Below are 27,936 nucleotides of genomic sequence, written 5' to 3'. Positions count from 1 at the left end.
AAGTTTGAGATAAATAACTTCTTATGAACTGAAACACACGTGCACACTTGTGAGTTACCACCTGGCCCACATCCTGCCCTGCTGTACTAAAGAGTCCACAGAACATTGTAAGCAGCCGATCCCTGGATCTGGGCCCAGGACCCCGCTGTGTGAAGTCTCGAGGGTGATGTCGGTCTAGATAACCAGCTTCTCCACACTCAGCGTACTTGTGGTTTCATCTTCTTCATTTGACCCAAAGTATCCCGGGAGATCCAGCATCCGCTGCTCTGCCTCGGTGAGGCCAAAGGATGTATTATCGTAGAAGGCGAACTCCGGGTGGGTGGGGAAGCTCTGACACTTGTCTTTTCTGCCCTGAGAAGGGCTCAGAGGGCTGACCCTCTGGTAACCATCTTTGGGCGCCGGGGGGGAAGGCTGCTTCCTTGAGACACTCCTGTGACTGGGGGACGGCCCCCTCCGAGCCCGGGGAGGCTCCGGTCTCTCACCTGCCCCCACGAACCTGGCCTGGCGATCCCCCAGGTCCGGTTTCCTTGGGGGCGGCCCCAGGGAGTGGGGTTTGGGGAGAGGGCTTAAGGGACCACTGGCCCCCGCGGCCCCTGGGCCGTGGTCCCGCTTCTCGGGGAACAGCGCAGCGCCTCGACTCGGAGGCCGGCCTCGTTCTCCGGCCTGGTCCCAGGTCCGGGCCCTGGGGCCGTGGGCGGGGGTCGGCCGAGGAGTCAGTGTGGACAGGCTCCTCTCCCGGAACGGCCGGGCCTGCCTGGCCTCGTGGAAGCTCGCCGTCCTGCGGAAGTGGGACCCCCGGGAGTGGCTCCTCACCTGCGACTTGCGGAGGAGGGTCTGGCTGGGGCTGACCGCGCAGCTGGCCGCCGAGAGTGGATGGTCCAGCCGGGAGGGGGGCCTCTCTCCGGCGCCCACTGCAGGGGGCTGCTCCAGGAACGGGGATTTGATCCGGAACTTGCCGGCCGTGGCTTCCTCGGGGCTCTCGGGCCCTCCGGGGGATGCTGCTGCTGCGGCGGCGGCAGCGGCGGCGGCATCGATGGCCGTGTCCGTCAGGGGGCTCTGGGACACGTGGTACACCTTGGTGGTCTCCGTCAGGCCTTTCTTCTTCATCTCCTTCAGCTGCTGCTGGGCCAGGCGGTAGCTGAACAAGGGCGGGATAATCTTCTGGGCGTTGGCCTGGAAGCTCTCGCTCCCCGAGGCTTCCTCATCGGGGGGCGCTGGCACGCTCCGCCGGTAGGTCAGCGGGATGCCTGGGTCCCCGGGGCTCCCCGCCGGCCCATCACCCACATCCGAGAAGCTGCCGCGCGTCTCGCTCAGCTCACAGATGTTCTCCTCGTCGGAGTTCTTCCGGCAGCCCGGCCCGTGCAGCGAGTTGTGGCGGGCGGGCGTGCTGCACTTGGGGGCCCGGCCCAGCTTCCGCCAGAGCGTGATGAGCACGGTGGCCACGATGATGAACAGGCACAGGGATATGCCGGTGACCGTCACGACGTTGTTGGACTTCACGGGAGCCTGGGGCTGGAGAGGAGATGGGCTGGATGGTTGGAAAGCTACCAAAAAAAAAAAAAGGAAAAAAAAAGGACAAATGCATCCTCTGGTATCGTTCTCTCTGTGTGGGTCTAAGGTCTCTGGGTGGCTAGCACTTAAGGAAGTGAAATAAACAAGGACTAGGACTTCTGGTCATACATATTTCTACAGACAACTTAAGTCAAACTGAAAACCATAGACCGGTAGAAAGAAGTGTGGTGCCCAGATGGGCCACGATCAGGGTGACTCCTGGCCACACTCAGCGTCTGCTGACACTTGAGCCCAAATTTCTACATAGAAGCCTCAGGAGGAGTCTTTCAAGGTAAAAAATCAAGGTTTTTCACTTAAGGTAAGGTAAATATGGGCTTCCCCAGTGGCTCAGTGGTAAAGAATCTGTGTGCAATGCAGGAGACTTAGGAGATGTGGGTTCAATCCCTGAGTGGGGAAGTTCCCCTGGAGGAGGAAATGGCAAGCCACTCCAGTATTCTTGCCTGAAAAACTCCTTGGACAGAGGAGCCTGGCGGGCTATAGTCCAAAGGGTTGCAGAGAGTTGGACACAACTGAGCACTGGGCTGCTGCTGCTGCTGCTGCTATGTCGCTTCAGTCGTGTCCAACTCTGTGCGACCCCAGATACGGCAGCCCAGCAGGCTCCCCCATCCCTGGGATTCTCCAGGCAAGAACACTGGACTGGGTGGCCGTTGCCATCTCTGCAACTGAGCACTGCTACTGCTAAGTCGCTTCAGTTGTGTCCGCCTCTGTGCGACCCCATAGACGGCAGCCCAGCAGGCTCCCCCACCCCTGGGATTCTTCCAGGCAAGAACACTGGAGTGGGCTGCCATTGCCTTCTCCACAACTGAGCACTAGAGCAAGGTAAACATGGGATATCAACAGTTAAATGTACCTTTGAGATGAATGTTGGAAAATTTCCAGTAACACTTGAAACGCAAAGTAATTTAGACAGGTTGCAGCTACATGTGCACATCTCAAGAGAAATTGATAGGTGAAAACAGGTCTTTTGGCAATATACTACAACTCAATTTTTCTCTCCCGTGTCCGGGAACTGTCTTTCCTAGGTACTGGAGCCTCTGTTTTCCCACTTCTGCTTTCTCAGCTCTCTTATCTCCTCACTGCCTTCCACGTGGCGCTGATTTTCCTCCTTCTTCCCTGGTCTCTCAATCTGGTTTGTCCCACAGTCATCTAAATGTTTCACCAAGACTCAGACACCACCTGGGACCTCAGCCTGTACTGCCACTAAAGTACTCAGGAACCTGAGACTACCCAGTTCCACCCGGCAGGACCTCTCTTTCAACTCTTAGGCCACTGTCCATCATTTAAGTCCTTCCAATCACCTGTCCCCTCTCTCTTATGTGGCGTGCTGTGATTCATGGGGTCACAAAGAGTCAGACACGAATGAGCAACTGAACTGAACCGAATTGAGTTAATGTATGTATAAGGAGCAATCAGGGTCTTGCAAGTCATGATCACGTAGAGCCATTAATCGCGAATCATGCGAGCTCCAATCACCACATTCTATTCTGCCCTCCAAAAGGGGGAACAGGTACGGATTAGCCTACCAGATGATTTTTTAAATTTATTTTTAATCGGAGGGTAATTGCTTCACAGCCACAACGCTGTGCTGGTTTCGTCTGGTGTCTTTCTCCCCCAGTCGTACCCCCAGCTGTGTGAGTCATCTCCTGGACCCATCCCCAACGCTCCCCTCCCCTTTCCACTGCACCCTATGAGACACCTATAGGCAAAGACCTCACCATCCAGAAACTTTCCACAAAACACTGTTTGTCTACTTGCCTGACCTGAGGATGGGCCCTCCCGCAGGGCAGAGCCTCCTCCACCCACTCTTGGGTGGGAGCTTTATTAGAAGCAGAGCCAGCAGCAGGGCGTGTCCCTCAGCCTCCTCATCCCTGGCTGCCATCTCAACCAACTCTTTCACCTCCGTGTATAAGTTCTACTCTTCTGATGCCCATGTCCATCTACCTAGACACTCCCCTACCCCTCCCTCAACTCGTGTCATCTCCCCACTTCCAGGCACTCATCAGTCAGCGGTACCCGGGTCCAGTCTCCCTCACCATCCCCAGAGCTGGGACCCATCCATGCAGTTGCCAGCAACAGAATCCTAACTGTCACCTGGGATGCTCCCCTCTCCATGCTTGCCACATCCAGAGTTGCTAAATCCTCTCCTCCGCATCCCACTGCCTTGGGTGACTGACGAACTCTTTTAACAGGCCTCCCTGCAGCCATTCCTGCCCTTTCTGATTTCTACTCCACACTGCAGCAGAAAAAGCCCTCTACAGCACAGGTCCAATCTTTCAGGGGCACTTAGGATCTGGCTTGTCCAGCCTCATTGTGTGTGTGTGTGTATTTTGCAACGCTATGCAGCTTGCAACATCTTAGTTCCCTGACCAGGGATTGAACCCAGGCCCTTGGCAGTGAAAACACTGAGTCCTAATCACTGGACTGCCAGGGAATCCCCCTGTCCAGCCTCATTTTTATCCCTCTTTCCTGACACTGTCCTGCAGCCACATCAAACTGTTGTCAGTTCTCTGGGTTTCTTAAGGTGCCCATCATTTGCCGAACTTTCATCCATTGCTCCCTTTCCTAAAACTCCCTTTCTCACCTAGTTCACCAGGTGACACTTATTCAGCTTTCAAACTTCAGCTCCCATATCACTTCTTCCAAGAACAGAGGTGTTCCCAGCCTGGGTTGTCACAGCAAGCTGTGGATATCTTCTATTGTGCTGGACGCTACACCTGCTTCTGTGTCTGCTAAGTTACTATATCATCCGCCCCTTCCAGACCGAGACATGGCTTACCTATATATTTCCAACTCTAATCAATAACTGGCACAGAGCTGGTACTCAATCAATGTTAACATTCAGTAATTGATTCATTATTTTAAAGGTAGTAACAAAATGTTCAACATCCCATCTGACGGAATGTGGGTACACGGCAACTGGATCCACCCACTCCTGCGGTGAACAAGAAGGGCCAAATTAATGTAGAACTTCACTCAGACCTTGGCATAAAAACATCCTTTCAAAACCAAACAGAACTCTAGACTTTGAAACAAGTGAAAATAGTCACATGATGAAAGATTTGTTTCCTGGCTGATCATGTCTTCGTCTGCAGCGACTGCCCCATCAGTGGCAAACATACGTGACAGACCTCTTAGCTGTCACCTTGGACTCTGGTTGGAATCCTTCAAAACCACAGCTGGAGAAAAGCCCCAGAGGTGCTGACCTCACCCATCTCTGTCTCATCTCGTCTTTCCCTGAAGTGAAGGAGAGCTTCCTGATGCTAAGCAGCCTGCAAACAGGTCTTTACACTTCCAAGGAGTGGAAAACAGCCTCAACCAGAGACAGAAACACTTGGGAGAAATGATCATTTTTATCCACATGAACATTTATCTGAGGACCACTGATAGTAGAAGCAGGGGTGTTTGTAACACTTACCCTTTTTGCTAATTTATAATGCACAAATTTCTAGTTCCCACCCAGGATTAAAGAGATTAAGATGCCAGAACATGAAATAATACCACACAGCCGCAAAAACTGATTGCTAATTCCAGGATGCTTTTAGAAAGCTAGACTGACCTGTAATATTTAGAGGCAAAGTATTCAAGATAGGGAGCCTAGGGTGAGGCCAGATCTAGTCCCTTGCTTTCTAGCTCTATGGCCTTGGGCAGGCGGCTTATCCTCTCTCTGCTACCAAGTTCTTACCTGTATATGGAGACAATAATGGACCGACTTTATACATGCAAGGCACTTTAAAAAAAAAAATGCCTGGTAGCATCAAGCTCTCAAGATCTGAGCCCACCATAAGAATCCTTGTCTTGTAGAATTACTATGAATTTTGAGTGAGACATGTAATAAATGGTTGATATCACTGTCGCTGCTAAATGTGCAGCAAAAGTCAGAGGCAGTTGATTTTTAATTCATTTGAGTATCATGGAACTCTAGACGGAATAGCTTAACACAGCATGCCCTCCCAGAATGAAAAGCAAGAAGTTACACACAAGGAAGGAGCTATGGAGAGTAAGGGGACTTATAAAGAAAAGGGCAGATGGAGGAGAAAGCCTTAGAAGACAGTATGAGACACAACTGGAGAAACAGATTTGGGGTGGGGCCCAGGGCTGCTGAAAGAGGGCGGGAAAGCTGGGGTCTGGGAGGAGAGCCTGCGTCTGAAGCTGTAATAGGAAAACCACAGAAGACAGAATGGCCTTCGGAGGCTGGAATAAAGGGAACAAGGCCTACAGCACTTGCTGCAAAGAGGAGACAGCAGGATTCTGAAGGTCACAGGTGGGGACACCGGTCAAGGTGCTGCCAGATGCTGGTGGTTTGCTCAACAAGGTGCTCTGAGGTCAAACACAGAAAACATCTAACTCCTCCAGGCCCCAAAGGGGCAGGAACCGCGGATGGTTTTCAACCTGGCATTGGAGAATGGAAGAAGTCAGGACTGGAGAGAGGGGCCTCACCTAAGGGTCAGGACCAGAGCAAAGGCTGGTCAACTAAATGGGGAGCTGGCTGTGTCTCAGATGGGGGATGGTGTGTGCAAAGAGCAAAGATTCCCTTTTACTGTAACCTGTGGGAAATGAATGGGATTCAGCTCCATAAGCTGCGGCAAACCCAGCTGAGTGACCTGAGCACCCCACCACAGACCATCCACATCAAGTCCTCACTGAGCACCTGCTGGTGTGGGCCTTCGAGATGCTCAGGAGGATGAAGGACGGGCCAGTCTCCAGGTGATGGTAACATGAAATGCCCCACCTTCTCTTCCTGGGCAGGGGAGTGAAGAATAAATATAGGGCCCTTCAGGGGATAAGGCAGGGCGTCTTGCCTCATTTTGGACAATTGATCTATATGGTTCCCTGGGACTTCTTGGAGATGAGGAGGAGAAAAACAATGTTTTAATGTTTCCCCACAGTTTTGATGGAGAGAAGTTAAAGGAGGGAGAAACAGCAAGAAATCCTGGGAGAAATGATCATCCCTCCCATTTTTTGCATTTTTAAAAATGATTTTGTATGTCTGAACCTTTCATTTAGACCGATGTCCTTGTCATGTTCCCATTTGACAGTGTTACGTCCCCGGAAGCCAGCCCCAGCTGTGGACACACTGAGGGGCACAGAGTCCGTGCAGCCAGCAGCAGCGACAGTGCAGCTGAGTCCACTCCTGAACTCAGCCTGGCGGCGACTGCCAGGCAGGCCTGAGTGCAGCAGCCCCTCCGGGAGAGGCTCGGGCGGGAGGATGGATACCTACCAGCACAGTCCTCCAGGGAACACGGGGAGGTCTCCGAGGACATTCCGGGGCAGCCAGGTCGGGAGGGGGAGGAGGTCAGGCACACGCGGCGACGCTCTCTGACACCATCCCCGCACGAGGCGCTACACTGGCTCCACGGCTGCCACAGCCCCCAAGTTTCTGCAAGGACACCGGCCAGGCTTTTAATGCCAACTCACTTGGAGAATCAGAATGTCAGCGCACCCAAAGAAAGCGGCAAAACTCAAATCTCAGGCCATGAAAAGTCAGTAACACAGAACATTCCCAAAGATGGGCAAAGCTGGAATATTGCTGCTACCCTTACAACAAAGGAAAGTGAAAATGTGAGTAGCTCAGTTGTGTCTGGCTCTGTGCGACCCCATGTGCCCTCCAGGCTCCTCTGTCCCTGGGATTCTCCAGGCAAGGACACTGGAGTGGGTGGCCATCCCCTTCTCCAGGGGATCTTCCCGACCCAGAGATCAAACCCAGGTTCTCCTGCATTGCAGGCGGATTCTTTACCATCTGAGCCACCAGGGAAGCCTGTATAATTTATAAAATAGCAACCATTCTAGAACTCATCAGTCAGCAAAGGTCACAGGACAACCAAATGGCCTGAATTATAAGGAAAGACAGACTCCTCCCAGGAAAGTCAGGATGAAACATTATTTCCTGGGGCAGACAGCAGGCCTCATACAAGCTGGTGAAAAGACGTCATCTAAAAATGTAACGAAGGGGCTTCCCAGGTGGTTCAGTGGTGAAGAATCCACCTGCCAATGCAGGGCACATGGGTTCGATCCCTGGTCTGGGAAGATCCCACACTAGGCCCGTGAGCCACAGCTACTGAGCCCACATGCTGTAACTACTGAAGCCCGCAGGCCCGAGAGCCCGTGCTCCACAACGAGAGAAAGCAGTACAGTGAGAAGCCCAAGCAGAGCTTACCGCCATCGGAGGAGGTCCACACGCGGCAACAAAGACCCCGCAGGGCCACACATTAATTAATTAAGTTAAAAAAAATGTAGCAAACTGTCAGAGGCCTGGCGCAGGCCAGCAGGAGAATACAGAACCCCCGGGAGCCACACTACCCACGGGGGATTTGTACCCACTGGCAGGCTCTTTGCCACCGAGCTCACCAGATGTTCACAAGGAGGTCTGAGGGCAGGTTCAAGACCGGAGAGAGCCTCCCTGAGGCGGAGGCCGAGGAGGGGAGGGGCAGCTTGTGGGAAAGACAGACCTCATCCAGATCCTCCTCTGCATCTGTCAACAAGAGCCCCAGCCACTAGGGACAGGGGGGGAAACCCCGTCATTCTAAGAGCACCAGCTGAGACCTAGTGCTCTCAAGGAATGGAAAAAGAAGAGAAAGCTTCACCCTTAGAGACAGACCCAGGGCCGAGACTAACACAGAGTTTCTACCCCTGGGGAGGGGCGGCATCATCACAAAGACCCCACGTGGTGATAATGTTAAACATAAATAACCTAAAGACCAACCAAAAGACAAAGACTGTGCGGCTGGATAAAAAAGCATAACCCAGGGACTTCCTGGTGGCCCGGTGGTTAAGATTCCACACTTTCACTGCAGGGGGCACGAGTTCAATCCCTGGTCAGGGAACTAAGACACCTGCATGCTGCCCAGTGTGGCCAAAAAAAAGAGATACAACTACATGCTGTTTAAAAGAAACACACTTTAAGTATAAATACAGAAACAGGTTAAAAGTAAAAGGATAGAAGAAGTTATACTTCATAAACATTAATGAAAAGAAAACTCAGTGGCTATATTAGTATCAGACAAAGTAGCCTGCAGAACAAGGAGTATTAGAAAGAAAGTGAAGTTGCTCAGTCATGTCTGACTCTTTGCAACGCCATGGACTGTATAGCCTACCAGGCTTCTCTGTCCATGGGATTTTCCACGCAAGAGTACTGGGGTGGGTTGCCATTTCCTTCTCCAGGGGCTCTTCCCAACCCAGGGATCAAACCCAGGTCTTCCTCATTGCAGGCAGACGCTTTTTACCCTCTGAGCCACCAGGGATGCCCACTGCAGAACAAGGAGTATTACCAGGGATAAAGAAAGACATTTACATAATGATAAAAGGGTCAATTCAGCAAGGAGACTTAACAACCCTAAATAGGGATGCACCTAACACCAGAGGGCTTGCAGAGACTCAAGACATCTGAGTGATTGAGCACGCACGCACTAACATCAGAGCTTCAAAATACATACAGAACACATCCAACACAGTCATTATTGATTGGCAAATGCAACCTTCTTCCCCAAGCATACACGTAATCACTGCCAGATAGAATAATTGAATAACCCTCTATAAATAATTATCCTTCGTCCCTTCTCTATCAACACCCATTCAATACCAAGATCTATCAGGTCATGCCCACACTAGGCACCAAAACATCCTGTGCATAAAAGTCTCTCTTCATTACGGACAAAAACTCATCATGCAGTCAAGGGTCTAGAAAGCACTACAAAACCATAAGGAGAACACGCAGGGCAGATACATTCTCAGGAGAGCCAAGTGGTGCAATCCTTGGAGTGAGTCACGGAATATGACTTTACAGCAATTAAAAGTCTCGGATTTTCACAAGAGTGGGAGCATTACAAACCAGTATCCTGGACCAATGTCAAGTGAGGTGTGGTAATTATGTTCCATCCAGAGTTCCAACTGAACACAATATTGGTTCTGTGTCTCCCAGATCACACTGCAGCTCCTCAAATGGTTGAACAACAAGCCAGCTTTGTCCTCGAGCTTCAGAGCTGTTCAGACACTAAGCTTCCAGGGCTTGTAAAGCTTTGGGAAGCTCCTAGTAAGTCTCTCTGAGCTAAAGTACTGTGATTTATTTCTGAAAAACCTCCTGGGAATTCCACTACTGTAACTTCTAAATGGCAAATTAAGTCAAAGTATAGTTTATCCTTCTCTTGTGCTTGTATTTAAGACCACAAAAGGTAGACTACAAAAGCCAAGAATCTTTTTGTTATTCTTTCTTAACTCTTCTACTTCACACGCGCTGTTTTCGTTTTTTAATCTCTTAAGTCCCGTCGGACTCTTTTGGGACCCTATGGACTTGTGGCCTGCCAGGCTCCTCTGTCCATGGGATTTCCAGGCAAGAACACTGGAGTAGGTTGCCATTCCCTTCTCCAGGGTATCTTCCCAAACCAGGAATCGAACCCAAATCTCTTGCATTGGCAGGCAGATTCTTTACCATTAAGCCACCAGGGAAGCCCACCCTTTATATCACATAGATTATTATTTAAATATATAGTCATATGTCAAACAAAAAGAAAAATTCCATTAGTAGGAGCCAGGAAAAAAAAATCAAAGTTCTGGTAAAAGCATGAATCTTAATGTCAAAAATCTCATTATGAAATGTGCCTTTTTCCTTTGAAAGTAAAATCATGACTGGTAGGATCATTAGCCATTGGAAAAAAATAAACATTTAAACTAAGTTTTAGTTCTTAAACTTCTAAACCAAACGAATCAAACAGAAAACAAGAGAAATCACTCAAAGCAATAAACAAATTTAATGAGGCAAAATTTTTAATGCTTTAATAACTCTATCTGTTACCTAAAGATTTCTGTTAATAACACTGAAGAAAATGCTTAGCAAAATGGGGACTGACTGGATAGCTATAATAAATGTGGTAGAAATGAAGAGTAAGATGACCAATTTTCTAAATAGTCTTCCTTCATGAATGACAGGCTGTTTGTTTTGTCCTGTTTAGATGTCCAGACATCATACTACATAGCAAACCTGTTTGGCCAGGATAAATGCTTTACAGGCCACTCTATAGGATATTAAATCTGAATGAGCAAAATGTGTTCAGAATATGAAAAGGGAGATTTGTTTCCACTCCAAGCATATTTGAAGAGTAGGAAGTATTCACATTTGCAAGACATTTTGCTTATGAGTCTAACATAACTAAACAAAACATGCTTATAAGAAAATTCAAGAGACTTTAGTGAGTAGCTAAGAGCAGCCGTGGGAGCAAAGACTCTTGGATCAGCAGTTCAGATTTTCTGTGGGGGACACAGGCTCAGTCACGTGGGACCACGCACGTTTATACCTGGGCCAGAGGGTTCCAAAGTGGGTAAGATGTCTTCAAGAGGGGTGGGCAGCACAAGATGAACCAATGAGGTGAGGAGGAAAATACTGGAACTTTTTTTCAATCAAAAGGTTTCCTATTACTTAATATATGGATTGATAGATGACTGTATAGTAGGCAGCACGTAATATCAGTAACGTAACAAATGCTGGACTTCCCTGGTGGCAATCCACCTGCCAATTCAGGGGACATGGGTTCGATCCTTGGTCCAGGAAGATTCCACATGCCACAGGGCACCTAAGCCTGTGTGACACATTACGGAGGCTGCACCCTAGAGCATGTGCTCTGCAACGAGAAGCCACTCCAACTAGAGAGGGGCCCCTACTTGCCACAACTAGAGAAAGTCTGCACGTGGCAATGAAGACCCAGCACAGCCAAAAAAAGGCTCAAGCCAGCTAATCACCAGCAGTTTTTAAGCCACCAACCTAACCTTTCTATGCCTCCCTTTCTTTACCTGTACGGTTGACAATAAAATAAACCTAACTCATACAGTTATTGTAAGGATTAAATGGGCTAATATTCATAAAGCACCCAAAACAGCTCTTGATGCAAAGTAATCACTATATAAATGTGATTATGCCAAATGGTCACTAAGAGTATGTCAGCTATTCTTAAAAAATCCCAAAGGAAGAGCAGGAGTTCCACCAAGTGGAAGGGTTTACTGGTTCCTTCATTGTCAGAGAACTGCAGAGTATTAAAGCATCTAAGGGCCTGCTTATATTAAATTGTATTTTCCAGTTTTAGGTAAACTAACTGGATGAGTAGTTTAAAAAGATCCTGGCAAAGAATTAAAGATGAAACAGTGATTAAGCACCTGCAAATAAGACAACAATAACAGGATGACAGTACTCCTGTTCTTGACAAAAGCTCTTGTCCAGTCACACTGGGAATGAAAAACAAGACCATCTATCTAATCAGAGAAACAAGAAGATAGCCAACAGACTTAAATTATCAAGAAAACTATGTACTGAACATTTACAATTTTTACTTGTCAAAAACACTATGTGACTATGAATTTATACCCTCTATCAGTAATTCTCAACTTAGCCCTAAATTATATATATATTTGCCTTGAGAAACAGGATCCATTATCCCTTATCTGACACCATTGGGGCAGATGAGTCCAGAATTTAGAATTTCTCAATTTAGATTTTTGCATATTACTGCAGCGCTTGTGCCCGATATTACTAACATTCCCCTCGCAGCATCTCGTAACCACACATATAACATTTCTGCAGAGAAACTCATAAACATTCACACTAAGTAGGATAAATGAAGATCGCAAATAATCACTTTTGACATTATCCTATTCCTATAAATTAGTATGTACATGTTTAAGGTCCTAAGACATATTTGGAAAAACAGACAAACATATCAAACCCATTTTCCCTTTTCAAAAGGAACTAATGGGAAATGCACTGTGCATCAGTGAATCACAGCTCATGATGGGCTCAGTGGGGGTGGCGGGGCCCCTGAATGATGCCATTTGGCAACAAGGACCGTCTTTACTGGTCAGAGCCAGCAATTTAAATGGAAAATGAAAAGAACTTGATTTAGTCATTAACTTTTATACCAGAAACACAAAGGCACTGAGTTTCCATCACTAGCATAAATTTCATTGACCAGCCAAGCAGAGCCCTGCTGGGTGGCCACACACAGAGAATCTGGGGTTTCCAGGACCGTTTAGCCCCTCAAGGTTCTCCTTCCAGCCCTACTGCCCAATTGCGTCTAGTGGCTGCAGCCCCAGAGGGAACCCTGAGCACCCTCAGCCTGGACACAGCTCTACTCCCTGTTCTGCCCATCCCCCATCCCAGGGTCTTCCCTCTGCCGCTGGGGGGCACTCAGTCTTTAGACACCAGTGGAGGAGTCAGCGGGAAGCCCCACAGTTGGGAGAACGAACCAACACGGAGACCTCCTGCTCCCAGGGTCCTTCAAGTGGCCTGAACGCCTTTGCCCGCCCATGGTTTGTTTCCGTTGTGTGTGTGCTCAGGTGCACAGTCATGTCTGACTCTTTGCAACCCCATGGACTGTAGCCCACCAGACTCCTCTGTCCATGGGATTTCCCAAGCAAGAATACTGGAGTGGGTTGCCATTTCCTTCTCCATGGGGTTCTTCCTGACCCAGGGATTGAACCCGAGTCTCTTACATTTCCTGCAATGGCAAGCACGTTCTTTACCACGGGAAAGGGCCACCTGGGAAGCCCTTGCTTCCATTAAATTCAGTCAACTAGAATTTTTTTTCCCCTTAGCAACTTCTTTTGAGACGGCAACCACATCTTGAATGATTAAATTAACATAATTGTTTTTCCACCGACACCTAGCTGAGACCTGTCACATCAGAGTACAACTTTCCCTTTACTAAATATGTACTGAGCACCTGTTAATGTGCCAGGTATATGAAGTGGGCCAAACAAAGATCATAAATAGCTTCATGGCAGCACAAGTAGGCTTTTGTCACAAAATGAGCTTCTGCAACCTAGAGTTCAGGGAGGTGTGGAAATGTGGGAGAAGGACACTGAACAAGCAATGACAGATGGGTAAATGCCAGGAAGGAGGGTCTATGGACGCTGGGCCAGTTCATACCAGGGAGTTTACCGAGCCCGGGATCGAGGAAGAGTGCCCAGGAGGAGACTTGGGGGATGGGTTCATGTAACCAAGTGAAGGTGGGCAGAGGGGTACCCAGTCTCCAGCCCATGGATGGTGACTGTAGGAGGTGGGGGACAGCTGGCCACAGAGGGGGCATGGATGCTCATCTCATAGGTGAGGTGTCAAGTGAGGTGATTGACAAGTTTCAAGGAAGAGAACAGCCCTCAGTTGACCTGAATTTTCAACAGTCCCTCTCTGGCTGCCTGGAGAGAATGAAGGGGATGCGGGAAAAACAATTAGGGATCTATTAAAAGAGTCCAGGTGATCAGCTTCCCAGATGGGGCTAGTGGTAAAGAACCTGCCTCCCAGGGCAGGAGATGAGATGTGGGTTTGATCCCCAGGTGGGGACGATCCCCTGGAGGAGGGCATGGCAACCCACTCCAGCATTCTTGCCTGGAGAATCCCACGAACAGAGGAGCCTGGCGGGCTACAGCCCATGGGGTCGCAAAGAGTCGGACAGGATGGAAGTACCCGAGCACACACGCACTGGGAACTAAGATCCCACAAGCTGCACAGCACAGCCAAAACCAGAGTTCAGCTGGGAGATGGTGGAGGCTTAAAGCAAGGGGTGTCGGTGGAAATGAAGAGACATGGAGAGACTCAGGGATTTTTTTGAAGAGACAAAATCCATAGGACCTAGTGATTCGTTCATAGGAGGTGAAGAAGAGGAAGGCTCCTGAGTTTGGGGTTCAAACAATGAAATGGGCAGAGCCTTGTACTGAGGAGCAGTGTTGCGGGGTAAGCTGCTGAGTCCAATTCCACGCTGCTTTTGAGGGGCCTGGAAGACATCTGTTCAGCTTAGATGCAGGCGAGAGACGCTAGCCTGGAGCCGTCAGCAACAGGACAGCGATCACCTAGCAACTGTGAGAACAATGAAAAACGCAGAGGTTCCGAGAGAAGATGCAGAAGGCCAAACAGAAGACTCGGAAGTCTGAGGCTTAAGGGATGTGAGGAGTGGTAGAACAGGCTGGCAAGGGAAGGAACAGCCAGGGAGGTAGGAGGCAAACAGGCGAGTGTGATGTCCTAGAATCAAGGTCAGCGAAGACACTGACGAGAAGCATCCCAGGTTTGGGGGCCTCGAAGTCATTCACTGGCTGCTTTATTGAGAGCATTTGCAGGGCAGGTGTGAGTCAGGAGTGGGGTGCAAAGTGAACGGGGGTGAGGAAGTAAAATCCAAAGCACAGGTGACTTTTTCAAGACCCAGGGCTACACAAGGAAGACGAGGGGAAGACGGAGTGTTCTGGGGAGAATGAAGAGGCGACGGGCAAGTTTGTTTTGTTCTCAGATGAGATGACTAAGGACATCTCAAAGTGGATGCGGATGAGCCAGTAAAGAAGGGACGGTTAGAGATGGGGGAGAGGAGGGTAATCACGATTAACAGAAGGTTCCGGAGAGAGCAGAGGGGCTGGGATCCCCAGGGCAGGGGAGTGCTGACCTCGCACTGGAGGAATGACGCTGCTTCTCTGGGGACAGCAAAGGAGAGGATAGGACGGCTGCCGGCAGGCTTATGGGGATCTCGGTAGGAGAGTGAGAGGCACGTCCCTGATGGCTTCCAGCTGCTCTGTGTGGCTGAGTGAGCTCTGAGCATGAGGCAGGGGTGGAGGTGAGGACAGGGGAGGGCCAGCAGAGCAGAGCGGAACAGCAGGGGCGCGGGCAGCAGGGGGTGGTACGCTGGGTCCAGCAGGAGTGGAGGCACGTGCACCCCCAGGGGCCCCGCTCCGCCTGGGTGCAGAGGGCAGCTGGCAGGGGCATCAGGACAACGGGGCAGGGGCATTTGGGGTATTGGTAGGGGAGCTGTCAAAGGAACAGGCCGCGGAACGTAAGCTAGAGCGAGGTAACCACAAGCAGGGAAGCGCCAGTGGTAGGGACGGAGTCACAAGCATCTCTCAGGAGAAGTAAGCAAATCTGGAGCAAGAAACAGGTGGAGCACCAAAGATCCTCAGAGGCCTGGGCCATCAGGGAGCACAGGGCCTAGTGGGAAAGTAGATAAGGGAATGGGTACGTGATCAGAAACGTCTCTGCTGGATTAACCTCTTGCCAAGACGAGGCCTGCACCCAGGAAAAGAGAAAGAAATGCAAAGAGGAGCCTGGGGCCTGGGTGGAACCATAATAACCCTACTTCTTTGTGCAAAGAATTAAGAATCTGAAGAAGTTTCTAAAAATCTGCCTGTGAACTCTCACTAAAGAGGTGTCATTCTTATAACAAGGGACGCATGACAGCAAAGAGACAACCTTGATGACACTCTCTAGAGGAGACACAACATTACTCACTACAATTTGGAATTTAGCTTTGAATTCTGAGTTGCCATAGGCAGACGCTTTAACCTCTGAGCCACCAGGGAAGCCCCATGATATAATCATATAATCTTTAAATACATACAAAAGGATGAAACTAGAACATTCTCTAAAACCATACACAAAAACAAACTCAAAATGGATTAAAGACCTAAATGTAAGACAGGCTACTATAAAACGCTTAGAGGAAAACACAGGCAGAACACTCTTTGATATAAATTTCAGTAATATCTTTTTGGACCCACGTCCTAGTGTAGTGAAAATATAAACAAAAATAAACAAATGGGAACTAATTAAGCTTAAAAGCTTTTGCACAGCAAAGGAAACCATAAACAAAATGAAAAACAACCCACAGAATGGGAGAAAATATTTGCAAATGAAGCAACAGACTCCAAAATACACAAATCGCTCGTGTAGCTCAATATCAAACAAACAACCCAATCAAAAAGTGGGCAGAAAATCGAAACAGACATTTCTCCAAGGAAGACACACAGATGACCAATAAACATATGAAAAGATGCTCAATATCACTAATTATTAGAGAAACGCAAATTTAAACTTCAATGAGGTATCACTTCACACCTGTCAGAATGGTTATCATCAAAAAATCTACAAATAATAAATGCTGGAGAGGTTGCAGGGAAATCCTCCTACACTGTTGGTGGGAATGTAAATTGGTACAACCACTAGGGAGAACCGTACGGAGATTCCTTAAAAAACTGAAATTGGAACCACCATGTGACCCAGTAGTCACACTCCAGGGCATGTATCTGGAGCAAACTGTAATTCAAAAGATATATGCACCCCAAGGTTCATGCAGGACCATTCACAATAGCCAAGACATGAAAGCAACCTAAATGTCCATCAACAGAGAGATGAATGAAAAGATGTGCTACAAACCAAACCAGCCAATCCTAAAGGAAATAAACCCTGAATACTCATTGGAAGGACTGATGCTGAAGATGAAGCTCCGATACTTTGGCCACTTGATGCAAAGAGCCAACTCACTAGAAAAGACCCTGATTCTGGGAATGATTGAAGGTAAAAGGAGAAGAGGGCAGCAGAGGTTGAGATGGTCGGATAGCATCACCAATTCAATGGACATGAACTTGGGCAATCTCTGGGAGATAGTGACAGAGAGCCCTGGTGTGCTGCAGTCCATGGGGTCACAAAGAGTTGGACATGACTTAGTGACTGAACAACAGCAACAGTATATATACAATGGAATACTACTCAGCCACAAAGAAGAATGAAATCATGCCATTTGCAGCAACATGGATAGACCTAGAGATTATCATCCTAAACGAAGTAAATCCAGAGAAAGACAAGTATCATATGATCTGACTTAAATGTGGAATCGAAAAAAATGATACAAATAAACTTATTTACAAAGCAGAAAACAGACCTACCAACTTTTAAAACAAACTTATGGTTACTAAAGTGGAAAGGTGGCGGGAGGATAAATTAGAACGTTGGGATTAACATGTACACACTATATATAAAAAAGATGATCAACAAGAACCTACTGCATAGCACAGGGAACTCAGTATTCTTTAATAACCTGTATGGGAAAAGAATCTGAAAAAGAAGGGAGATAAACATATATATACGCTGATTTATTTTGCTGTACACCTGAACCTAATATTGTAAATCAGCTATACTCCAATATACAATAAAAGGATAAACATACCTAAAAAATAAAATACAGTGTAATCATAGCTGAAGTTTACCAGTGCTTCCTACATGCCAGGCACCGTACTAAGAAATGTACACACTGATTTCCCTTAATTCTCACAACTCTCCGAGGCAGATACTCTTATTATCCCCACTTTACTGATGGGGAAACTGAGACCTGCAGCAGTTAGCAGTGAGCTGGGTATGCTTACCAATATTCTTCATTTTTCAGATAAGGATGTTAACATCATTTGGAATATTACGAGGAGTGAAGCATAAAACTGATGGCACAGTTCACAGAACATTCAGGCATGACCTAAATCAAATCCCTTATGACTATACAGTGGAAGTGGGAAATAGATTTAAGGGCCTAGATCTGATACACAGAGTGCCTGATGAACTATGGACAGAGGTTTGTGACATTGTACAGGAGACAGGGAGCAAGACCATCCCCAAGAAAAAGAAATGCAAAGAAGCAAAATGGCTGTCTGAGGAGGCCTTACAAATAGCTGTGAAAAGAAGAGAAGCAAAAAGCAAAGGAGAAAAGGAAAGATACACCCATTTGAATGCAGACTTCCAAAGAATAGCAAGGAGAGATAAGAAAGCTTTCCTCAGCGATCAATGCAAAGAAATAGAGGAAAACGATAGAATGGGAAAGACTAGAGATCTCTTCAAGAAAATTAGAGATACCAAGGGAACATTTCATGAAAAGATGGGCTTGATAAAGGACAGAAATGGTATGGACCTAACAGAAGCAGAAGATATTAAGAAGAGGTGGCAAGAATACACAGAAGAACTGTACAAAAAAGATCTTCACGACCCATCTGAGTGATGGTGTGATCACTCATCTAGAGGCAGACATCCTGGAATGTGAAGTCAAGTGGGCCTTAGGAAGCATCACTATGAACAAAGCTAGTGGAGGTGATGGAATTCCAGTTGAGCTATTTCAAATCCTAAAAGAGGATGCCGTGAAACTGCTGCACTCAATATGCCAGCAAATTTGGAAAACTCAGCAGTGGCCACAGGACTGGAGAAGGTCAGTTTTCATTCCAATCCCAAAGAAAGGCAATGCCAAAGAAGGCTCAAACTACCGCACAATTGCACTCATCTCACACGCTAGTAAAGTAATACTCAAAATTCTCCAAGCCAGGCTTCAGCAATACGTGAACCGTGAACTTTCAGATGTTCAAGCTGGTTTTAGAAAAGGCAGAGGAACCAGAGATCAAATTGCCAACGTCTGCTGGATCATGGAAAAAGCAAGAGAGTTCCAGAAAAACATCTATTTCTGCTTTCTTGACTATGCCAAAGCCTTTGACTGTGTGGATCACAATACACTGTGGAAAATTCTGAAACAGATGGGCATATCAGACCACCTGACCTGCCTCTTAAGAACCTGTATGCAGGTCAGGAAGCAACAGTTAGAACTGGACATGGAACAACAGACTGGTTCCAAGTAGGAAAAGGAGTACGTCAAGGCTGTATATTGTCACCCTGCTTATTTAACTTCTATGCAGAGTACATCATGAGAAACGCTGGGCTGGAGGAAGCACAAGCTGGAATCAAGACTGCTGGGAGAAATATCAATAACCTCAGATATGCAGATGACACCACCCTTACAGCAGAAAGTGAAGAACTAAAGAGCCTCTTGATGAAAGTAAAAGAGAGTTTAAGAGCTGGCTTAAAGCTCCGCATTCAGAAAACTAAGATCATGGCATCTGGTCCCATCACTTCATGGCAAATGATAGGGAAATAGTGGAAACAGTGTCAGACTATTTTTCTGGGCTCCAAAATCACTGCAGATGGTGACTGCAGCCATGAAAATTAAAAGACGACCAACCTAGACAGCATATTAAAAAGCAGAGACATTACTTTGCTAACAAATGTCCATCTAGTCAAGGCTATGCTATGGTTTTTCCAGTAGTTATATATGGACGTGAGAGTTGGACTATAAAAAAGGTGAGCGGAGAAGAATTGATGCTTTTGAACTGTGGTGTTGGAGAAGACTCTTGAGGGTCCCTTGGACTGCAAGGAGATCCAACCAGTCCATCCTAAAGGAGATCAGTCCTGGGTGTTCATTGGAAGGACTGATGTTGAAGCTGAAACTCCAATACTTTGGCCACCTGATGCAAAGAGCTAACTCATTTGAAAAGATCCTGATGCTGGGAAAGATTGAGGGCAGGAGGAGAAGGGGACAACGGAGGATGAGATGGTTGGATGGCATCACCGACACATGGACATGGGTTTAGGTGGACTCTGGGAGTTGGTGATGGACAGGGAGGCCTGGCATGCTACGGTTCATGGGGTCGCAAAGAGTCGGACACGACTGAGTGACTGTACTGAAGTTCACAGAAAATCAAGTTCATCTAAATTCAAAAGAATAATTTTGATTGCATGAAGATACCAATTTCATTAAAAAAAAAAAAAGGTCTTAAAATTGCAATACCAACCTATACTTCTCCGAATTAGCATGCACTCCTTCTCCTTTGCAGAAAACTGGCTTCGGCTTGAAACACCAAAGTCAAAGCAGTATTTATTCCTCCCCATGTCAAACAAAGTGCAGTTGAATACTGTTCTCCTCTCTCCCAAGGCCAGGCTGTTTTCAGCCAACCGATTGGTCCTCTCCCCGGGGAGTCTAGGGGCTTCCTTGAAGACGGTGATCACCCCTTGGACGAAGATGCACGGCGGAGGCAGCACTGTGACCTCCACCCCAGCCTCGCAGGTGAGCTCCGGCTCCATCACCAGTTTGTACCCAAATTTCTGGGCCAGGTCAATGGGGCCTGTGGACATAATGACCGAGTCTCGGCCCAGCAGCTTCAGCACCACGGTGACCGTGACGTAGGCTTCCGGCCCCACAGGGGGACAATCGAACTCAACCCACTGGCCTTGAGCGAGCGCCACCCTCTTGCTGGCCCTAATCTCTAGCGGCAGGGCCTGACTCGCCCTCGCCTCCGGGAGGCTGTTGGTGAAGGTGACCTCCAACAAGATGTCGGGCTTGTCCCCGGGGAACGGGCACAGTGGCTGACTGGTGAAAAGGCCCACCTGGAAGGTGCCTTCAGCCGCCTTGGACGTCCTGCTCAGGTCAACGTGGAAGACGGGCCATTCCACCTTGAGAAAGGCGCTCCTCTCCCTCGAGGGGACCGGGAGGCTGCTGTTTGTCGCTTCCCGGGTCATCATGAACCAGTAGTCGCCCGCCTCCTTGAAGTAGAAGCACTCAAACTCGAGGGTCCCCTGGGACTGGTTGGTCAGGAGGTATTTGGTTGTAAGAGTCTGGTTGGAGCTGGCCTCCACCAGCAGGACAGACACATTCCTCAGCGTCCCGTTGGCACCATGGAAATCCACAGTCACCGTGCTGTTGCTCAGTGCTACATGGCCCGGCTCCCCCAGCACGAGATACTCAGCCTCTCCAAGAACTGAAAGGAAACGGTCATAGTGAGTTTTAAAAAGGGACATCTGAGCGGCAGTACTGGTGACATCGAGGAAAACACCATTTTAGACACAGGAGAAGTTTGAACTGAGCCAAGGATGACATAAAATGATGCTGAGTGCTAACCCTGGGAGCTGGGCCCTGAGCCTCTCCCATTCTAAAATGGCTCAGGTCCTTCATCTCCATCTTTCATGATTCTCGTTCAAAATAATGAATGGATACTCTGAATTCTCAACAGTCAACAATGGAATCTATCCGTGAAGGAAACCTAATAAGGCAAGAGTAACCAGTGACAACTCTCATGATAAAACTCCGGCACTTCACTTTGCCCACTTTAGTCATATTGCAGGATTTAGGTATTTGCCGGAAATAGGTTTACAGCAAGGGCTTCCCCAGTGGTCAAGAATCCACCTGCAACGCTGGAGACACAGGAGGCGCAGGTTTGATCCCTGGGTCAGGAAGATCCCCTGGAGGAGGGCATGGCTACCCACTCCAGCACTCCTGCCTGGAGAATCCCATGGACAGAGGAGCCTGGCGGGCTACAGTCCATAGGATTGCCAAGAGTCGGAAATGACTGAAGCGACTTAGCACGTGCGTGCACACACATACACACATCCACAGGTTTACGGTGAAGTGAAAGAAAGCCTGATTTAAATGACAGAATATGAAGTACTCTAGATTACTTAACATAGACGATTCTAAATATACAGTTGATGCTTGAACAACACGGGTTTGAACTGCAAGGGTCCACTTATGCCCAGATTTGTTCCAACAGTAAATAGTAACTCGATGATCCGTGGTTGGCTGAATCTGCAGATGCAAACAGCAGATATGGAGGGCCAACTATAAGTTATATCAGGATTTTCAACTGTGCAGAGGATTAGACTCCTTAAACCCCATGTTGTCCAATGATCAGCTGTACCTGTAAGTTACTGCTTTCTGACATTGAAGATAGGTGTGTGAGTATTTTTACCAGTAAAGAAACTGCCTTTTGTTTGTATAAGGCAGAAATTTTTAGATGAATAAGAAATGTTGACATTCTATCCTACATGGATTAATCCAGGGGACAGAGTGAACATTCACGGAATAGCTAAGCATGTCCTTGGTGATTTTAATGACATTACAGTAACAGGCCTAGACAAGATAGATGACTACTGGCCCAAAAGTATCACTTAGTTAGGATAATCATTTTTTTTTTTTAAAAAGAGACCCACTGGAGCAGCTGAAGTAAAAAGCAGAAAGAACACAGACACACAAGAATCCTTGTTTCTATTTTGAACCCTATCCAAATACATACCAAAGAGACAGAATTTGGCAATACAACAATCAACTGGCCTGTGGCTAGGGTAAGAAGCATTCTAGATTTGAGAAAGTGCAGTGCCCTTTGGTCTGAAAAACAACATGTAAGTAGGAATTTGTAAGTCTTCTTCTATATACATGATAATAAAATATATTACATGATAATATAATAACAGTAATTATATATGTCATATATGCCCAAAGGACCTCAATGTGTTATCTGGGCTGGTGGTCCTTAAATACATTTAATCTACAGCAGAGTCTGACACAGTATTGTAAATCAACTATACTTCAATACAAAATAAATTCACTTGGCTATACAGCAGAAAACAATCAACACTGTAAATCAACACTACGCCAATAAAAATTTTTTTCAAAAAGAAAAGGTAGACAATTCAAGGATATTAAAAAATGGTTATTAGAATCAGCACATGAAATACTGGCCCATGAAGGTTTGTTTTGATCGCCTCAGCACTTCACTCATTTCTTATTTAAGATAAGGGGAAATAAGATGTGTAAAACTTGGATAGATCTGGACACTTGAAAGACCATAATAGGTTTTTTTTTTTCATCAACAGACAAATTGAGGAATACTCCCTGTTGGATGAAGGTGACTCAGGGTTAAGGAAGGCGGTCGCTTTTGATGCAGCTTCTGTGCGGGTTCAGAGCTGACCTCCAGTGCTCACTGCAGCCCAAGGAAGGAGTAAGGACTGGGAACAAAGCTTATATTCATTTGCATCCGATGGGGCAGAATGGTTCTGTGATGAATTTTAAGACTGAGAAGCACACCACACTTAGTTAATTAATGAAAACCTATTGTCAAGGATACGGTTACCACACAGGCAGATCAGATTTTAATTTGCTGGGCAGCTAGTCAATGAAAGAGACACACATGTCCCTTTGGAAATGGACAGGAAAGAGACAATTGATGAATCTCAACAGCAGCAGATAGAAGAGGTGTACTGAAGAGGGAACTTGGCTGCTTTACACTTGAACTCTAGTCTCTACAGGCAAGAATATATTCTCATTTAGAAAACTACAATTTGGTCATACCATCAAATTCACTACTATAGTTCAGTTTTCTCCATTCATTCATTTCCTCTCTCCCATTCCTTTAAAGGAACTGGTGCCTCAATATAAGCATGTGGATTTCAAAAGAAATCTAACTGGTAATGGTGTGTTTTGATCAATTTCAAATGGAGAAGGGGATAAACCCCACATATATGAAAATACCTCCATTTTTTAGTAGCAGCCTTGGCACTCAACTTTTATGCTTTATTTTCTGCTCATCAACTTTTTTATGTGCCGGTAAAATATTTTGTTCTCAACAATAACAAGCATCCTTGCAGACTATTTAAATAAAAATTTTTGATGTCTTTATCTATATGAAACAAAGTACCCTTTTATAGTTTTTTGTATAAGGCTGTTAGATGCAGAGCAATGTTTTCCTCAGTGGCTCAGTGGTAAAGAATCTGCCTGCAATGCAGGAGACGCAGGTTCGATCTCTGGGTTGGGAAGATCCCCTGGAGAAGGAAATAGCAACCCACCCCAGAATTCTTGCCTGGAGAATCCCATGGATGGAGGAGTCTGGCAGGCTATAGTCCATGGGGTTGCAGAGTCAGATACAACTGAAGCAACTGACCATACATGAGTATGCACACAAAAAGAAATGAATCCCAGGGACTTCCCTGGCAGTCAAGCGGTTAAGACTCAGTGTTTCCACTGCAGGGGGTGTGGGTTCAATCCCTGGTTGGGGAACTAAGATCCCACATGCTTTGAGACACAGTGAAAACAAACAATAAACAAAAACAAAACTAAAAGACAGTACACACACAAATGTGTAACACTGAAACACTAGGAGATCAATCAAAGTGAGGGCAACATGTTTGTCTCCAACTTGTGAAAGTGAGTTAAAAAAAAAACTTTAAAATATATTTTAAATGAAACTTGAATTAATAATGCAGAACCTTAAGAGAACCTAGGGTTGCAAGAATCATGGTTTAAAAGGCACTGAACTGGAGTCCCTGTCCTGCCTCCTTCATAGAGAGGCATCAACATTCATGCATTTAAAAACCTCCCATTTATGTTTCTTCACTGAGACCCATAGCATAAGTGCACTCAACACTTACCATAGTCACAGAGCACCACCAGCAATAGATTTGAAAAGTCTTTCAACGTTTGTTTCATTCTGATCAGCAAAATCCCAGGTCTTTGGTCTCCTCATGTCCTTTCTCACATCCGAATTGTGGAGTCTTCGTTCAAAAACACCTGCAAGGAGAACCTCAAAGCAATATTGGCTCTGTTCAATGTGATTCATAAAATAGTAACCCTGAGATGACAAAACCATTCTAAGAAGTCAGACTTCCTCGTTAATACTGAAAAGAAAACAGGAAGGACATTACTGTTGCCCCCAGGGAAATGATCAGTAATTATACACGTTCCTTTCCTTTCATTATAGCTCACCTGCTAAGAACATTTAGGTCTGCCCACAGCAAGACTTTCTCTGCAAAACACCATGTCTTTTATCTTTATAGCAGACCCTTAAGTGGACAGTTGGTTGCTCTTTGCTTAATTTTATTGAAGCTCATAGCCAACGTTGATAATATATCTTCGCACATTTATATGCATGGCATAGCAGGCTAACCAACTAACATTTTGCCAAATTTTTGCATCTGTTGTATAGACCCGCCCTGCTTCCACAAATGGACTTATATTAACATTGTCTGTCTTACACAATTGGTGTGTTATCTGGATTGCTCCATTTCTTCATGCCTAGAAGCTATATCAAAATTATTAAGCCTTAAAAAAAAAGGTACTCAGATTATTGCAATTAAATGTGAACTTCATGTGGCCCTGACTTCCCTTGGTTAGGGCATTCTAAAGACAAAACAGCTATCATCTTTGGCAGCCTTCCAATACTTGTTGCTGCTGGCTGGCATGCGTCAGGAGATGTATGCTTTCAGGCAGCAATCTTCCCAGACCACCTAGGAGGGCAGGGAAGATCTTGATGGCAAGTGGTTCAGAATGATTTGTGAGAAGTGGCACTTACTTTGATATAAACAGACTATTACACAACAGAATGAGATGCAGGGCATTTAAGAGCCAGGTTTTTTCATACTTGAGTCTAGGAAACTATTGGATGCTAAACATTACCAAATAGATATTTCCTTAATATCTACATTCCCCGCTATTATGCACAGTTAATCTACTTTTAGTAAGTTTTTAAAAAGCATATTATATTCAAAATATATGTATGTCACATCCCTTCAGATAAGGCAGGAATTAAGGGAATTAAGAAGATTGATTGAAATAATCAGAAATTCAGTGGAAAGGAAACAGGTCTGTCTCTATTCGCTTTCTCTCTGTAGGAGCTGGTTGAGCAAAAGGAAATGCTGGACTTCCTCAAGGAGAAGCAGAGATATAAAGTGTAATTATGCAGACAATTAGGGCTCTCGCCCTCTCCAAAAACAACCAAAAAAGAAAATTCAGTTTTGTTGAAATTAGGCACAGATTTGACCCAATCCTTCCCTTTTACATGAATTGGGAACCTGGCCAAAGACAGCAGATGAGCATCACCGCATCTCTGGGGCAAGCGTGGGCACATAGGGCAATTAAAATGCTTCCTTTAAGGCACTGATACTCAGTAACCAAAGTAAGAAGAAACAAGCAATTTTTGGCCCCCAAAAGTGGAACTGACTCCTCCCAAATTCCTTGTTTCCGCATGACAAACAGGCTTCCTTGGTGGCTCAGATGGTAAAGAATCCACTGGCAATGCAAGAGACCTGGGTTTGATTCCTGGGTTGGCAAGATCCCTTGGAGAAAGGAATGGCTACCCACTACAGTCTTCTTGCCTGGGAAATCCTATGGACAGAGGAGCCTGGTGGGCTAGTCCACTGGGTCCCAAAGAACTGGCCAGCAACTGAGCAACTAACACTTCACTTCACCATGCCATGACAAACATTTTCAAAGAAGTTCTTAACCACAACTGATTTTCTGATTATAACACATTTTCTTTCTTATGAAAAAGATCAGTAAAACGGAATAGTGATCATCTATATTTAGAGCTACGTGGAAATGGAATTATAAAATAATCCAGGCTATCTGAAACCAGGCTGTTTTATTTTATAAGACATAATATGGTTTGCATACTATGGATTTTTAAAAAATACTCTCAAGCTTTTGACAATAAATCCTGATTTTTTTCATTAATATGAAGATGTTAACACAGCACTCTAGAATTTCATGGACTGCTGAGTTTAAAAAAGCACTACTTTTTTTTTTTAAAGAAAACAGCGAGCTTCTTTAATTTGTTTTAAACCTTGCTTATTTTCTTTCAACAGGTGTTCCCAATACCATGACTGGCTACTTAAGAATGTTCGGCTTGATAATCGTTTTTTGAGAAAATAAGAACTTGGGCATCCTTTATACACATTTAAAGAAAAAAACTTACACAGAGCATTCACATACAGAAATGTTTAGAGACATTCTAAACATAGCAGCTACAGGGTAGAGGCATATTCTCAGTGGCTAATGACATGACGCAGAACTCAGATCCCAGTACTTTTGCTGAAATCTGCTAAGATAAACGCTTATCTGTCCCCTAGGGCGTCTTCAGAACTCAGAAAAAGAAACTGAATTACGCTAAGATTCAGGAGACCAATGACTTAGGAAAAGAATAAAAGGAAAAGTGATCCTATCCCTTCTGACAAACGTGCACACGCTCGTGTGTACGTCTAATGATATTTATTAAGAGGAAATCCCGAAATTCCAAGCAGGGTGCATCTATGCATTTGGCCGAGTTGGCGGTGCCTGTCCCCGCGTCCACTCAGCTTTTCCCAGGCCCGCAGGTCAAGGTCACTTTTGGAAATCTAAGGCGGCCGGGTATCCTCAGCCCAAAATCCTCCTAAAACGGCACGTATCTCATACTGCTTGTATCCCAGAAAGGATTTCTTTCTGGAAAGACGCAAGCCAGTTCTGAAACGCAGAATATCCCAGAGGCTGATTTTCAAGTGTCCCAAACTGTCCGGACTCAATGCCCATCTATCTGCGGTCAGCCTGAGTCCCTCGGCCACGCCTGCGCCAGGTGCAGCTTGAAGTCGGGACTCGGAGAGGCGGAGACGACACTTTTTAGCGCGCCCCGGGGAGCCAGGGTCGCAGACTGGGTGTGCGGAGGGGGCAGTACCGTCCACCTGCGCGTTCCGGCGGCGGGGAGTGGGGCGGCCGGGTCCCGGGAGCCTCCGGGAACCCCGCGGCGAGGGCGCACCCCAAGTCGCTTCCGGGAGGTCCCTCTTACCTCTGGGACGGGCGGGCGGGAAGGCGAGGCGGGCGGAGGGCGAGCGACTTCACGGGCGGCGAGGCAGCCGGCGGAGCATCCCGCGTCCCGGGACTGCGCCCGGGGCCGCCGCGCCGCTCCCGCAGCCCCGCCCGGGACCGCCCCCGACGGCGCGGGGAGGGCGGCACCCGGCGGGCGGGGACCTCCGGGAGCCCGCCAGAGCCGCCCCGCCCGCTCCGGGCCGCGCATCCTTTCCTGCCCGCGCCCGGCTGGCCCGCGGCTGGACAGGAAACCCGGCAGGAAACGCGCGGCCGGCCGGGGCCTGCGGGGAGGAGGCACGGACCACCACCCCGCGACCCGGAGCCGGGTTTAAGGGCGAGCCGCCGCGTCTCCCCGCATTTGCGATCCAGTCTCTTCTCCCCCGGCCCCCTC

General features: G+C 47.0%; 1 protein-coding gene and 1 non-coding gene across 3 annotated transcripts; both read right to left on the bottom strand.

The window, feature by feature from the left end:
• Window positions 1–49: 49 nt before the first annotated feature.
• Window positions 50–24,471, bottom strand: THSD1 (thrombospondin type 1 domain containing 1). 2 transcript variants are annotated; one of them, XM_068984544.1, is made up of 4 exons: window positions 24,362–24,471; window positions 19,957–20,919; window positions 6,791–6,949; window positions 50–1,544 (listed from the first exon to the last, which is right to left on the bottom strand). In XM_068984544.1, the coding sequence occupies exons 1-4, from the start codon at window positions 24,417–24,419 to the stop codon at window positions 175–177; spliced, it is 2,550 nt and encodes an 849-aa protein (XP_068840645.1). In that variant the 5' UTR covers window positions 24,420–24,471; the 3' UTR covers window positions 50–174. The 2 variants fall into 2 exon arrangements, with proteins under 2 accessions (XP_068840645.1, XP_068840647.1); XM_068984546.1 differs by lacking the exon at window positions 6,791–6,949.
• On the bottom strand, window positions 2,967–3,102 carry LOC138089380 (U8 small nucleolar RNA). The gene has a single exon (XR_011145808.1). It is a non-coding gene; the product is annotated as a U8 small nucleolar RNA (small nucleolar RNA).
• Window positions 24,472–27,936: the final 3,465 nt, after the last annotated feature.

This window comes from Capricornis sumatraensis, chromosome 12, assembly GCF_032405125.1.
Source record: "Capricornis sumatraensis isolate serow.1 chromosome 12, serow.2, whole genome shotgun sequence".
Classification (NCBI taxonomy): domain Eukaryota; kingdom Metazoa; phylum Chordata; class Mammalia; order Artiodactyla; family Bovidae; genus Capricornis; species Capricornis sumatraensis.
The sequence above is the reverse complement of the archived record's forward strand: the minus strand, read 5'-3'. Positions and strand labels throughout refer to the sequence as shown.

Bases quoted from the DNA above. Each gene is read 5' to 3' on its own strand.
- THSD1 (XM_068984544.1), bottom strand. From the start codon at position 24,419: ATGAAACAAACGTTGAAAGACTTTTCAAATCTATTGCTGGTGGTGCTC. The intron at 20,920-24,361 runs GTAAGTGTTGAG...GTTTCCTTTCAG, and splicing joins GGTGGTGCTCTGTGACTATG to TTCTTGGAGAGGCTGAGTAT. The intron at 1,545-6,790 runs GTAGGTATCCAT...TTTTTTTGGTAG, and splicing joins TTCCCTGGAGGACTGTGCTG to CTTTCCAACCATCCAGCCCA.